Source organism: Chrysemys picta, chromosome 7, assembly GCF_011386835.1.
Source record: "Chrysemys picta bellii isolate R12L10 chromosome 7, ASM1138683v2, whole genome shotgun sequence".
Lineage (NCBI taxonomy): Eukaryota > Metazoa > Chordata > Testudines > Emydidae > Chrysemys > Chrysemys picta.
Window position 1 is genome coordinate 80,648,034 of NC_088797.1, and position 15,947 is coordinate 80,663,980.

General features: G+C 38.4%; 1 protein-coding gene across 6 annotated transcripts in view; it reads left to right on the forward strand.

Annotated features, from left to right (window-relative positions):
• CABCOCO1 (ciliary associated calcium binding coiled-coil 1) overlaps nucleotides 1–13,982 on the forward strand; it is a 66,643-nt gene extending 52,661 nt beyond the window's left edge. For 4 of the 6 annotated variants that reach the window (XM_024101182.3, XM_065551882.1, XM_042854773.2 and 1 more), the window contains 3 exons: nucleotides 9,439–9,564; nucleotides 9,998–10,138; nucleotides 12,892–13,982. In XM_024101182.3, coding sequence (XP_023956950.1) covers nucleotides 9,439–9,564; nucleotides 9,998–10,138; nucleotides 12,892–12,966 — 342 coding nt within the window. In that variant the 3' untranslated portion in view covers nucleotides 12,967–13,982. The remainder of the gene's footprint in view (nucleotides 1–9,438; nucleotides 9,565–9,997; nucleotides 10,139–12,891) is intronic. The other 2 variants (XM_005294309.5, XM_065551884.1) reach the window with 1 other exon arrangement.
• Nucleotides 13,983–15,947: the final 1,965 nt, after the last annotated feature.

Consider the following 15,947-nt stretch of genomic DNA (forward strand, 5'->3'; position numbering starts at 1 on the left):
TTAGCAGAAAGGCAATTCCAAAATAACTCTACGTGAACTCCATTCTGTGCCTCTCAGGGTCCTTCCCTCACACTTGCAGCATGTTAGCTCTGGTTGAGGATCACTAACACCTCCCTTATATTCAGATAAAGTCTGAGAAGCTGCAACTGCCCCGGCGAACCAAGAGTAATTAACCTGCAGCTCTGTGCAGGGTTCTAGTATCTGCTACCATGGTGGGCCCACAGGAGACAAATGTAGTGCCACCACATTTTTTACATCTAAGTATTCAAAACATTGTAGGCCATTGTGCAGCTAAACTCAGCAGGTACTCATGCAAATCTGTTTGCCATCTTTCATTGCAAGAAGATAGACGTGAAAGGAATCTTCACTAAAGGTGTAAATCCCTCCTCTTACCTCACTGACTAACTTGTAAGATATAATCAAAGGTAATTGGCTAGGTATAGCTTAACATTTTTATGTTTATTTTATCCCCTACTGGTTTAACAATTCTGAGAATGAGACATGGGTGGGAATCTAAAGCTACAGCCTAATTAGAATATGCCACAAGATATTAAGATGTAGCTACACATTCTTATTCTTATTACCCTTTTTCCTCAGTAGATACGGTCAGCTCACTGGATCAGTCTTTTCCAGGCTTGCTGGCCCAGTGCTCACTCCATATCCACTCATCCCTATCAGACACAGTCTATCCACCATTTTCTTGGCTCTCCTCTTGTTCTCCATCCGCAAACACTAGTCTCAAATGCCTCCCTAATAGGATTTCCTTCAACCATCCTTATACATACCCATACAATATCAGCCTCCTTTCTGGCATCTTCTCTCTAATACTGCCATCCTTGGTCTTTCTCCTGGTGGCATCATTCCACATGAGATCCAGTAGTGTCACCCCTCTCACTGCCCTCAAACATCTCATTTCAAGTCTTTTGAAATGCCTCTCTTTGGTCACCCTGTCAGTGATCCATATAATATGTAATTATGAGAATACTATGAGAATCTAGTTAATGCAAACCCATTATATGTTACACTAAACCGGTGTCTCTGACCCATATAGAAGGTCTGATCTTACCATGGTTTTGTATGGTTGTCCCTTAAGTAGTCGGAGCATCCATAATCATAAATCCTGCACTTATCTTGCAACAGACTTCCCGTGCGCTCAGGCACCTTGCTTGCAGTTCTCTGTTATTTTCTCCATTTGCTATTAACCCATCCCCTAAGGTACTTCTACTCAGAAACCCGATGTAGAAGCAGACCCTCAATGATGATATTCATCTGTCTTGGTTCCATATGAGTCACTCACAGGACTTCAGGCTTTTTTTTACTCATTTTGAAACAAAATGTGTTAGTTCCATGTTCCAGGCATCAATCGCCTGGATGAAATCTTCCTCACTATTAGCCATAAGTGCAATATTGTTTGCATGGATCAACTTTGTCCCACCTTCTCTTTGAATTTGCTTACTTATGAAATCCACCAGTTATGAATAGTAATGAACTAAATGCTGATCCCTGGTGGAATCCAGCCTTCACCTTGAAATCTTCCACTATACCGAAGGCCCAGGGCATCTGCACTTTTGTCTTAGAACCATCATACAAACCCATCGTTGTCTGGACAAGATCCTCCAGTACCTCATAGAATCATAGCAGAGGCACCAGCCGTCAACTTGGTAGTTTGTTGAATGCTTTCTCCAATTCAAGGAAAGCCCAACCATGCTCTTTTCCTTTCCAGCTTCTTTTCTACCAACTATCTAACAATGACCATAACATTTGTCTTCTTTTTTCCTTTTCTACAACCAAACTGCTCCTATCTTCAAATGGGCTCCACTGTTCTGCAGATGTGACAATCACATCTGAGAGATTCCCTCTCAGACAGAGGTTGTCAAACTGTGGTCCATGGACAACCAGTGATCCACAAGCTACATTCGGGTGGTCTGCGGATAGTTCCCACTAAGGTGTGGGCCTGGACGGCCGCACACAAGAGAATGAATGGTCACCCACCTAATTAGTGGAACTGCGCAGGTAAGGTGAGGTGGTGGCCTTGGGGGGAATAGGAGGTAGGTGGGAGGGGGGCAGTGGGGTGAGAAGAGGGGGCGGGGGGAATTTGGGACATGCAGGGCTGCGGCGACAAGAGAAAGAGGTGACTTTCCTCAGCAGCAGGGCGGCAGCTGCCGGTAAGAGACCACCCTCCTTCCCAGCCCCAGCTTGGGGGCTGCTGTGGCGGGAGGAGAGAGCATATCCATCACACTAGAAAGGTAGGACTACTGATATTAAAATATGAGTTGTGTGCTATTATTTGTAGAACCGAAAAAATTATTATTATTAAGGGTTTTTTTATATAGCGCTTCTATCCAAAGCACTTTACGATAGTTAGCTAACGGTACAAACAATATTTGGAAAGATCATTAAGTGGTCCGCCGAGACCCTCAGCAATTTTCAAGTGGTCCGTGGGAAAAAAAGATTGAGAACTACTGCTCTAAGTGTTACATGCAGTGTGACCAACCTCTCTCAAGGCTTTGATAATTTCCACCATGATTTTGTCTGGACTTGCTACTTTTCCAGGTGCCATCTTCAGCAGTGCATCTTTGACCACTGCCTCTGACAGATCATCAGTATCCATAATTATTAATTCACACCAGTTTAGTGTAATGTATAAAGGGTTTGCATTAATTAGATTCTCATAGTATTCTCATAGTTACATATTGTGTCTCTCATCACAAGCAGTCTGCCCTCTCCATCTTTACAAATGGTGTGTTCCTTCCATATTCCTTGCTTTTGTTTCTTGTCCATGCGATTACCTAAATTTTCTTTTGGGCAAGCTGAAGGTAGTTGTTCAATTCATACAGCTCATCTAAGGCTGTTTTTTTTTTCACCTTTCCGACTGCTTGCTTTGCGGCTTACCTGGAGGCTTTATAGGCAACACTTCTTCTGAAAGGTTATTTTCCATCACCTAGATGTAGCTATACTTGCCAAGTACAAATTTAATATCTTCAAAATTGGTTCATATGACTGGTAAAATGTCTAAGTTCTACAATGTTTGGACGACTAAGATGGACACTTGGTGTCCAAATGTCCCTGGATTTTTATTTCAGATCTCTCTACCTCTATATATAATGAACAACTCTCATTTCAAATCAAGAATGTAAGGGCTAGCCTGCAAGTTTGTAAAAGTTATGCCAACCACACATGCTCTATGAGCCTTCATCTTTAGGGAGCACGTGTCTCTGTATTAACAAAATCCTGCAATCTACATTGGAGCCAGCTTCTGTGCTTTGTTTGCTGGCAGAACTTCCATGAGAGAGAAGGGGAGGATAGCAGTAAGTAGTTTGCAGGGTTCAAACACACAGGAGCCATGCTTTCTGGTGTTTTTTAAAAAAACCCAAACTCCTACAACACTATACATGACTTAAAGAGATAATACTGTACCTCAGTGTTGCTAATTCCAAGCATTTGAAAATCATGAGTCAAGCCCCAAGAAATCATGGTATTGACTTAAAAATAATAAATTCTGGGTTTCTTTTATTTGCCTTCTGGTTTTTGAGCCTCAAGGATTTATATTTGCAATCTTTTCCTAGTCACTACAAGGGCTAGACACTAACTTTATTTATTTTTTTAAATGAAAGCTGAGATTCTCATGTAATCCCATGACTCCATGAAGGTTAGCATTACTGTGAACACAATATGAATTTACAGCTACTATTCCAAGGTGAATCAGTACTGCATTGATGCCCTCCATGTGGAAGCACACTGGTCATATTTTCATTGTCCCCTCCTTGATGTCTGTAATGTATTAACATTTCCGAATTGTACAATATTAATTGAAAGCCTGGTTAAATACAAAGAAAGCATGTTGCAATTCAGTAAAGTGGAGGCATTATTCCTTTTCTTTGATCCCTGAAACTGTGGCAGCCCCTGAATGTGACATTAAGAGGTGTTTTCCACAGAGGGGCCTCTAGAAAGGAAGGGTTTGGTTGCTTCCTGTAGGAGCACCCTTTTCTAGTTGTCCAAGCATTTAAATTGGCAGTAGTTGCTTTAGTAGCAAGAAAATCCTGCCTGTTGGTTAACAGGGGAGTGCCTTGTATAGCTACTGAAACAGTAAGACGATATTTAGAAGATTAAACTGAGAGGGAAAATATTTATAACCATGGCTCTGTTTCTCCTTACAATAATTTATGGGCAAAAGTATAGGAAAGGAGGAACACAACCGATAAATAATATCCCATATGTAAACATAATGGCTACAGCAAATTCTTTTTATTTAAAATTTAATATTGATGTTCATTAATATAAATTACCACATTTCAGATGACACCGATGTCCTTGAGGCCAGATGTCACTAACTGATTTATGGCTTTGAGTGGGGGGGGGAATATCCTGTTTTGTGAATTTAGTTATAGCACCAAAGTATTTAAAATAGCAATTTTGGGCCAGATTCATTCCTGGTGAAGTTGAGTTTCACAGTTCAAGTATTTGCTTATTGCTCAGTTCCTATATCTGAGAAACCCATTTCTAAAATGGATTAACATAAATTCTAAGATAAAGAAAAGGAACATAAAGGAGAAATGTGATTTATTGTTCTGTTTCTTTTATGTAATTGTAATTGTCTTCATGTGGTCCAAATTCTGCCCTTGAATATGCATACACAACTCCCATGCAAGTAAAGGAAGTTGAGGAAAAATTTAGCCCCTGATTAGTGTAGAACTCAGTTCTGCCATCCTATTCAGACTGCATAGATCCTATATTTTGGAATGATTGTTTGGCCGATAACAGTCTTCATTCTTTGGGCTTGCTTATGTCCTCAAATGTGGACACCACACTGCAGCAAAGTAATATAAGCAATGTATTTGAGGCGCGAGCAGCAGCAGCCTCCCCATAAAATTGGTGCTCTTTTAGAATTTTGGTGTTCCGCTTAATGCCTATTAAGCCAGCTACAGTAGGCAAATTGTATGCATATGTGCTTGAAGATAGGGTTAAACTGGTGGTTTGGCCAAAAGTGTGAGTTTAGAGCTCTAGTCATCAGTTTATTCATTCCAAGTATTCTACCATATAAACCACAGGCTTTCATCCTAATGTCTGAAACTCAGAAGATTTGCAGATCTAGAGTTAAGTACATTTAGACTAGCTGGTAAAATCCTGCAAATCCTACATTAAGTGTTTTGGCTCATTAGAAATCTCACTTAAGTAACTTTTTAGATATAAGCTTGTGTGGCTCTGCAGGTATCATATGACCCTAAAGCATACCATTTAAAAATCCACAAGTATGGCGTGTGTATTTATACAGAAGAAACAACAAGTAATAGTTTCTAATTTGGCTATCATTCATATATGGCCTGATCCAAGGCATATTGAAGTCAGTGGAAAGATTCACTGGTACATCACTGGGTTTTAGATCAGATCCATAAGGTGGAAATTTGGGAATACTTTTCATCCTTTATATAACAAGCACTTTTGCCTTTTTGGTAAGATTTACTACACAGAAATAAAGTTTTAACCATGTGGAGGAGAGTACAGTACTGTAGATGGTTTGTAAGATGGGAAAAAGAGTTTAAAGTTTCTTTAGGATACGAAAAGCTTGAAGCAAATAGAGCTTTGAGCCAAATATTACATTTTCTCATTCAAGAAGAAACGAACAAGCATCAAATGTAGATTCTGATTTTCTGCAAACATATTAGTAAATCCAAACTGACCTTAATATTAGCTTTTGCTGATTTTCAAACTCTGACATTTATTCCGTGAATAGAGTGGTTCACTTCATACTGCATATGTAAATACTGGAGAGTTTTCCAATTACTTGAATTTCTGCATAAGTCAATAGCTGGTTTTAATCTCCATAATATTTTGAGAGTGGACATTTGTGCTATTACTATTAAGATATACCAAACAGTTATTTATAGAATATTAAAAACTCTTTACATACACTATTAAAAGTTATCAGCCATTGCTTGTTTTTATGCAATAGAAACTTACATTTTATCCAACACTGTATTATATTATTTATTATAATGGTAACTTAAGCAACATTAATTTAAGTAACAGATAACATCTGGGGGAAATGTAATTCTGTATTCATAACTTATGCAAAGTTAATTTTATAACCACCACCACCACATCTGTAGAACTCATTTATTAGAATTTCTTACTAATCCTGTTGTTATTCTGTTTAGAAATATTCCTTTATACTATTTTATTATCTGTGCTATGCCCACATTTCTAAAAAGGCAGTCTGCTAGTTCTCAACAAAAAATACAAATGACATACACAGGGAACAATATGACTACTTTTTAAGACTTGTCCATTTTTATGCAAACCTCCACTAGAAAAGAATTAAATGAAAAGTAATTGTATACGGTTATAGGTTTAGAGTAACATTGAAACAGTAAGTGCAATCCTCAGCTGTACCAAGCTCATAAAGCCGGCTCTAAACCACCTTCACCAAACTGACCTCCAGTGCAAGTTAAAGCAGCTGCAACCTTTTTTTTTTTTTTTTTTTTTGAGATATCCTATCTCCTAGAACTGGAAGGGACCTTGAAAGGTCATTGAGTCCAGCCCCCTGCCTTCACTAGCAGGACCAAGTACTGATTTTGCCCCAGATCCCTAAGTGGCCCCCTCAAGGATTGAACTCAAAACCCTGGGTTTAGCAGGCCAATGCTCAAGCCACTGAGCTATCCCTCTCCCCCTAGAAACTTGTTACGGTTAGCATGGTTCCCCAGGGAGCATTGCACCACCTGGAGACTGGCAAAGCATATTGTGATTTAGTTCCACTTCCTCTGTCTCTATCACATTTCCCCTTGTCCCCAGCTGATCATGACACCCTCTGCACTGCTGGGGCCAGCCCAGGATTCCTCCAATATGGGGGACTCCTCATCAGCCACTTTAAGGGTGGTTTAAGGGTCCTTTGCACCATGGGCCTATAGCAGTCAGTGAGGATCTGACTCATTTCTGTGGCACGTGCAACACCATATTAGCACAAATAGATTGCATAATCCATTAACATAACATTTTGTCCGCTTTTCCCCCCATCAAACTGTTTCTCACAGCTCAAGCATTATAGTGATTTACGAGGCTATTTTGAACAATACAACTTTGTCATGAGTAAATAACTCTGAAAATTAAAAATCTTCAAAATTTTTCAATAAGCAGCACTAATATTTTAATATAGATCAGTGTAATTTGTCTTAAATCTATTCACATACTTCAGAAAGTTATAAGTTTATTTTAGGGAAATTGTAACTGTTTATAAGCAGGAGTATAATACTGACCCTGACTCCTTCTGTGTTTTTAAATAGATTTTGCTATAGAACCATTTCTGGTGTTAAACATAAGGTTTTGTTCTAAGGAAATACAAAGACTTAATTGTAGTTTTTAAAGGAAAGTATTTCATTAGAAGGATTCATTTAAATACAGTTGTTGGCTCTGGGCTTTCACCACAATTCATTCATTCTAATTTTCCCCTGGACTTATTAAGACTGCAACATATAGGAAGGGACAATTCATAATGACCCTTTCACTGCATTTTTTAGTACTGTTCATAAACCTTTTATTACTAAACATGATATTTCATAGTCTACCTTGCCATGTCAGGCACTTTTTAATATCTTTTGTTTGAATTTTGTGACTGTTATGACTTATAAAAGAAACTAGTTGTGTTGTAATTTAGTTATAATCTGACAATTCAAAGGTGGTTATAAGATTCAGAACAGAAAAGGAAGGAAGAGTGCCTGGAGTCAGGAAGGAATTTCCCCCTAGATTAGACTGGCAGTGACCTTTGGGGGTTTTAGCCTTTATCTGCAGTATGTGGTTGTAGGTCATTTGCCAGGATTATCCGGGTATATCTCTCTTAATCATTTCTCTGCCATTGCAGGGGCCTCAAGCACTGGTGCAATTCGATCCCTCCTATTCTTTGTCTATACCACATAATAATTTAGTCTCCTGTAACTCTGATTTACTTTGGTCTCATTTTGGTTGTTGGGTTTAAATGGGCAGGTGTTGGTTGGTGTTGGTGGCCTGTGATATATAGGAGGTCATGAACTTGTGGTCCCTCCTGGTCTTTAACTATATGACTCTATTTAAAGGGAAACTGTAAGGTAAAAACCCCCTATAGTGGGGTGGTTACCCCGCTCCTGCCCGAAAGGCTTAAAACAACCCTGGGAGCGGGCTGTGGCAGGGGAAAGGCTAGGCTGATTGGAAAGCAGCCATAGCTGTGGCTGACTTAACGAGTGCCCAGCTGGCCCTTAGAAGAGGGCTGGAGCCAAAAGCCAACAGAGATTCTCTCTAGCTTTGAGAGGGAGGGACCTGGCTGCAGGGAGCTGAGAGAAGGTACCTGGAGCGGAGCGGAGTGGAGCAGAGCAGAGCTGGGGGAAGGCCAAGGGAGCTGAGGAGCTCTGGCCTGGAAACCGCCCAGGCTGTGGCCTAGTGGAAGGCCAATTAGGTACTGGGGTTACAGGGGGAAGTCCACGGATAGACAGAGGCAGCAGGTCCAAACCCCCCTTGCCTATGATGAGTGGCTTTTATACTGCAGTCTGCCCCAGCTAGCGGGGGCTAGATGGTGACTAGCAGTAGCCCATGACTGAGGCAAGGTGGGGATAGAGGGTTGGGGGTTCCCCTGGGTGGGGAGACCCTGAGACTGCGAGGGTATTGCCAGGGGCAGCACCCCAAAGACAAGGGGCACCGGGTCCTGGGAGGGACACAGGGGTCAGCGGCAGCGGGACACTGGCCTGCAGAGGGCACTCCAGAGGCTGGATGAGCTAATTCCCTGAGAGACCAGCAGGAGGCGCTGCAGCGGTGAGTCCCCCAAATAAACAAATGAACAAAAAACACATTCAGTGATTAAATCTGAATTGATTTTAAAAAGCTAATTTAGTTTTTATTGTTTATACTGGTTTCTTTTACTCTTTGATTTAGAAGCAATAGTTAAATGATCACTTATGAACAGTATTAAATTATAGTAATAAACTTGAAGATTATTACATCATACAATCTTGGGGCCTGACTTGGCACTGTGGAACCCCAGTATAAGGGGTTTGGAATTAATAAAATAATGCAGTGATGACCTGAGACCTTTGACTCTAAGATACAACAAACATTCTTATTCAGGACTGACAATTTTCTATTTTATAATAATCTTTAAGGTACGCCCAACACTCTAGTTTCCAAACTTCATTATCCAGGTGGGTATGGAATTGCATTGCTATGGAACCTATGGAAATCAAGAGCTCTTTTCAGATAAATTGTTCCGTTTTAATGAGAGCCCCTGGAAGAACATGTCAGAAAGCAAACAGTGGTCTGTAATAGTTGTCAGTAGACTTTCCAATTTCAAGCACTTGGATGGTAACAAAAAGGTACTATGTTTGTTGTGAGCCAAGCATTTTATTTCCTTTCAAAAAGTCTTCACAAAGCTGTGAGCAAGAATTAAATCCAATATTACAATGAGGGTTTTTTTAATCCAAGCAGAATGTGGTTGAACTTGTCAAACCAATGGATACACTTTTTCCAGCTCCGCTAGAAGAAGGTATATCTTACGATATGTATTCATCGTTTATTGCATTACCCCCAGAATCAGAGGTGGAAACTGAGGTAAGGGTTTCTTTTTTCATCTGTTCTACTATGAGCCATCTCCCCACTTTTTCCCATAGGAACACAGTGAAAGTCACCAGTTTGATTCCTCTGTCCATCTTCTGCTACTAGGGTATAATGTGCGCTCAGTTTTAAGACTGAATGAAGTTGCTGTTGATGCATTAATTGGTCAGCAAGGGAGCATGTATGGCATGTATTCAGTCAGCCTCTCCCACCATTCCTTAGGAAACAATCACAATACCTCAGCAGTGTGCCTTCTCTGTATTGGCCAGTAAAAAACACTCTGAAGATCTCTTCCCAAATTAGAATCTTTCACATGCCAGCACAGCACATTGCTGTTGTGCCTTTGGGCTGGCAACACTTTGATATTGTATATAATAGTGGAATGTTCAAACTGAAACATTTATTGTGGCATTTACTTTTAATTTATTAGGAAATCAATCAAGAATGTCATCCAGAAGGACTCCAACCAGAAACAGAATCCTTGGACATAGATCCTATGGCTGGGTTCACCATTGAAGATGTTAAGTCAGTATTGGGTCAGATCACAAATGAAATTATTGGCAGCCTTCAGGTACTATTTTAGAAATATGTTCACTAATTCTAACTGTAGTTAATTAGCTAATTAATGACTGTAAACTGTACCCACACTATGCTGACAAACAACACATTCATCTGCTGTAGGAATGTGGTTTAACAGATATACATAACTTGCAAATTAGTCATCTCACATGTAATAAGAGCCAAAAATAGATTCAGTAACATAACAACACGTCTTCACAATTGCTGTGTTATTTAGAAAGTATGGGCTAAATCCTACTCTTTCATATCAATGGAAAAATTCCTTTTCAGTAGTGTAGGATCTGATGCAGTGAGAGAACACATGCCATATTGAATATGCTTAATATGCAGCCTTTGAAACTTATACACACACTCAATTATTATGTAGGTTCTGTATTACAAACATATGTAAGCCTAGTCTATACTTTAGTTTCTTTGTATGTAGTTACATAAGAGTTGCTCCAGTGGAATAGACTATTTGACCATCTCGTATTGCATCCTGCTCCATCAAACATCTGAACATACTGAAGAGAAACAGCCAAAACCTTGTTCAGTTTCCATTATTATTGACTTCATTGCACTTATCACTCTGTATTAGCTGTTGTAATCAGAACATACCATTATAATCTTATATGGTGCACATTTGCTCACAGTGATGTACGTATTTGAATGAGAAACACTTTATTATTAACAATATCACATTATCTGAAAATAGTTTGATATTGAGAAACTGTAGTTGTATGGATTATGCATGAATGGGAAACATTAGCTGGAAAATTGACACCAGCGCAATGCCTTCCACGTTTGACTCCGTATTCCCATTCAACTTGTCATTAGAAATAGATGAAAAAGTCTGGGCCTATACATGCAAATAGAACCTGCATCTTTTCTAAGAAATTAAATACACATTTTTCTCTTGACCATGCAGATCTTACCTTGGCAAAACTCCCAGTGAAGTCCTTGAGAGTTTTGCATGAAAAAGAACTGCAGGATCAAGCGAGAGATGCATTTTTTCCATCTTTCAAGCTCTGGTTACCTACCCAGAGAATAATATCCTCTTTATTGTAGTAATTGTCCTCCCCTCCACAGACTCTTCTCCTACAACTGATTCCTCTGCTCTTTGACAGCCCTCCTCCCCCAGTTGCGCTTATCATTAAATTCTGTCTGATCCATGATCAAAATCCTTCCACTATATTCTTAGACATTGAACTGCGATCTTATACTCGGCATTGTTTCGCCAATGGATGTAATACATCCTCTGGTGCTGTTGAATCAAGGAAATACCATTAAGTGTCGGATCACAGTGCTGGCTCAAAGTAGGTGTGATGGTAATGGTAGTGGTCTGAAGCAGGAGCTGCCACAGGGACAGCTGATTTTCATTAAAGACATTTATCAGAGAAGGATATAAGAATGGGAACAGAAGGGCAGCTAAGTTGTGAGTGAGAGAATTAACTTGGAGATTCAGTTCTCCTCAGGAAAGTGATTAAGTATGTACCTAGAAAACACGGGTCAATGGGATATGGACTTGTTTGTTTATACTTGACAGTGGTCCAAACACAGGGAACAAGGTAGATAAGATCTGAGTAAAGTTCAGATGAGATCTGGATAAAGTTCAAATAAGAATTCAGATTTTTTTGGTGCTTTATCCAAGCTTTTCAGAATTTCAGAATATTTTGAGATTTGCCCATCACTGCTTGGTATGTTGGAGTATGGCAATATAGGGATTTTAAGGCTAAGGGCCTGAAATTTAACTGAAAAGGTAACCTACTACAAACTTTCTTGGATGGAATTCAGCACTTGATTTTAAGGACCAATTTTTCTACTAGTATAAATTACATAGTTCTCTGTTAACTTCATATTAATTTCAATATAATTTGGCCCTAAATCTGTGATGATTTTGTATGGAGTCAGTAAAGTATATTTTTTACCCTCTCCAAACTTTCATAGAAAACTTGGAAGGACCTTATCTTGTGTTCTTTCCACTTCTGATCTATTTTTGTTATGAAACACCATCTGTTTCCATGGACATATACATCTATGCATACTGAAAAGGTTACATAAATTCCAAGGCCTCTGATATTCATGGAATTAGATCCAGTGTGCCCAGATTTCTACAGGCAACAGAATTGCAGACAGCTACATATTATCACTGCCAACAAATTTGCTAAAATGTGTCACATTCCATGTACCTTCATTGCAAATATTACATTGAAATTTAAGCACTGAAATGCTTCAGAATTCTGGAGTTCCTATGTATAATATATATTCATTATTATGTATATAATCAAGACAGACAAGCAAAATCTCATAAACCTTGTTTTTTATTGTTCATTTCCAATATGCTTTCTAAGTTCCAGTAGTGGGTCAGTAAAATGTATTACACTGGAGACCTAATATCTGCAGCAAAAGAAAACACTGCAATAACCAAACCCCAGAGCAATTTTTCTGATTTGGTGTTTAGTGGTGAAATCTGTCTGAGAATACAGACAAATTAGCCTATCTCCTAATTTAAGGTTGTATGAAAAATGGCTGTCCCAATATCACTTCCTGTTCATGGCAGACATACTACACTGGGATTGTACACAGTAATATGATAAAGTGTTATCACATAAGTACAGGCTGGAACACCATAATGTCTGCAAAACAGGAAGGTGTGTGCAGGATAATGTCTGTCTTAAGGCACTATAATATGTCAAAACCACAAAGACAATGTGCAGCACAAAATAGCTCCATCGTAACCACTTTTTTTTCTGATTGTCTTCACAGACTGAGATAAACGAAAAACTGCAAATGGAGGAAGAGGCTTATACTGTGAGAATAGACAAATTAAAAAATACCTGAGTAGCTAGACAAGAAGTGGTGCTGAGCTTTAGAGAAATCTACGAAAACAAAAGGAGACAGTTGGCATTAATTTAATTATTTTTTTTACAAAGGAAACTATTGAGCTAATGTTTGAGGAAAATATTCATCCAAATTTAACAACTTTACTGTCCCCTAATAGCATTTATATTTACTCTATACTTAGTAAGATAGAAGGATGAGAAGGATATGTAGTTCAAAAATATAAAAGTGAAGTCTACTTCTAAATAGCAATTTCTGATAAAATGTTAAACTTCTCAGTAATTCAACTCCTTTGTGTTCCTCCTATTATAAAATATTTTTAAATATGATTCTAGCATTCCACCCCCCCAATCTACAGTATTTTCATAAATTTTCACTGATGGAAATACATATTGTTGGCTTACAATAGAGAACACCATATGAAGACATTGCGGATATATTAAGGAGAGAATGTCATTAACATGTAATTATACACTTTTGATCTAAGATTATTTTCTTAAGTTCATATTAAATTTTTTGCTGAACTTGTTAAAAACTCTAGTATCATTTAACACTTTTTTTCTGTCCACCATATTGAAATTACATAAACATGGGACTGGATCCTACAGTTCTTACTCAGACATAGCTGCTTCTGACTTCAATAGGAGTTTTGTCTGAAAATTTGTAACACTTTATAATTCTGACTGTATTTGTTACTTCAATATACATTAGCATTGTTCCGTATTTTATCACATATTGTATAAATGTTGGTTAGCCCAAAATGAAACTTAATTGTGTAATACGTTCTAGAACTGTGAAATCCATTCATTTTTACGTTACAGAGCTCTGACCCTTTCATATTTAACCAAGTGCTTTCACTCATGCTTCTAAGGTTAGGCTAAATATTAACTGGAATATTGGAAAACAACGTTTTAAGCAGTAAAATTACATAATTTCTTTAACATGTTATAACAAATATTTCCTTCCATCCACATTTATGATGGTGAAAATAAATATTAATGAAAAACCTCTCTAAACCTGATTAAGAAAGAGAATGAGTTACCTAAAGAGTCTTGTTTGTCACTCTTTCACTTGCATGGGCATATACTTGGTGTGTATGGAAATGAGAATAAAACCAGAAGGGGGCAGTGGCTGCACATTATTCATCAAAAATAATTTAAAAAATAAATAACATCCAGTAGCACCATCTGGGTGGGAATGGGCTGTGAATGTGTACTTGAGAGCATATTTCAAATGTGGACATCATGACCTTGTAAAGCAACTGTTTAGAATTTTGCATGGGCAGAATATTTTTAGTCAGGAAAAGGTTGTCAGAAAGCTAACTCATTATGGTTGATTTATGCTAATGTGTCTGATTTTGTCACTTTTGGTCTCTGCTCATCTAGCATTGATCAGCAAACTCCTGAGGGCTCAAATCCAGCTATAAAAGCCAACAGTTCCTAGTTTGAGCACACAAATAGCTGACAAGGAGTTGTGTATGAAAGTTACCCCCCAAATAATACCTTCTGCTGGCCCAGGTCAGCTGACTCGGGCTCACAGGATGCAGGTTGCAGGGCTATAAAATTGTGGTTTAGACATTCAGGCTCAGGCCAGAGCCTGAACTCTGGGATCCAGTGAGGAGGGAGGGTCCCTGAGATCAGGCTTCAGTCCATAGCCCTGTGAGTCCGAGTCATCTGACACAGCCACAAGTGTGTGTTTGCTGTGTAGCCATACTCTGGGAGATTTATAAAGCACTTGGTAGATGAATAGTACTATATGAGTGCAAAGTATTGTTACACTGATTTAACATGCAGACTTAGTGTGTGTGTGTGTGTACGTATATGTGTGTGTATATATATATATGTATATAGAACAGCTGAGGAATCTACTAAAATTCCTAAATAAGGTTCAAATCCTACAGGCCAAACTTGTACAAACAGTCCAATTGAAGTAAATTAACACTGCCAACGGCAAAATTCCCATTGACTCAAGTAGGGCCAGGTTTTCACCCACGGGTTCTGTAAGGAGACACCAGGATGAGTGATCTGACATACCATATGATTCTTAAAATGTAAGAACTGATTTAAAATAGGGCTGTGGATTAATTGCAGTTAACTCAATTAACTCAAAAAATTAATCATGATTAAAAATTAATTATGATTAATCACAATGTTAAACAATAGAATACCAATTGAAATTTATTAAATATTTTGGATGTTTTTCTAAATTTTCAAATAAATTGATTTTAATTACAACACAGAATACAAAGTGTACAGTGCTCACTTTATATTATTTTTATTACAAATGTTTGCACTGTAAAAATGATAAAAGAAATAATATTTTTCAGTTCACCTCATAAAAGTACTGCAGTGCATTCTCTTTATCATGACAGTGCAACTTACAAAAAAAATCTACATTTGTTACATAACTGCACTCAAAAACAAAACAATGTAAACCTTTGGAGCATACAAGTCCAATCAATCCAACATCTTGTGCAACCAATTGCTAAGACACACGAGTTTGTTTATAATTTATGGGAGATAATGCTGCCCGCTTCTTATTTACAATGTCACCTGAAAGTCAGAACAGACATTCACATGGCACTTTTGTAGCCAGTGTTGCAAGGTATTTACGTGCCAGATCCGCTGAACATTCGTATGTCCCTTCATGCTTCGGCCACCATTCCAGAGGACGTGTTTCCATGCTGATGACACTCGTTGAAAAAATAATGTGTTAATTAAATTTGTAACTGAATTCCTTGGGGGAGAATAGTATGTCTCCTGCTGTTTTACCCACATTCTGCCATATATTTCATGTTATAGCAGTCTCAGATAATGACCCAGCACATGTTGTTCTAAGAATACTTTTAGTGCAGATTTAACAAAATGCAAATAAGTTACCAATGTGAAATTTCTAAAGATACAGCACTCGACCCAAGGTTTAAGAATCTGACGTGCCTTCCAAAATCTGAGAGGCATTAGGTGTGGAGAATGCTTTTAGAG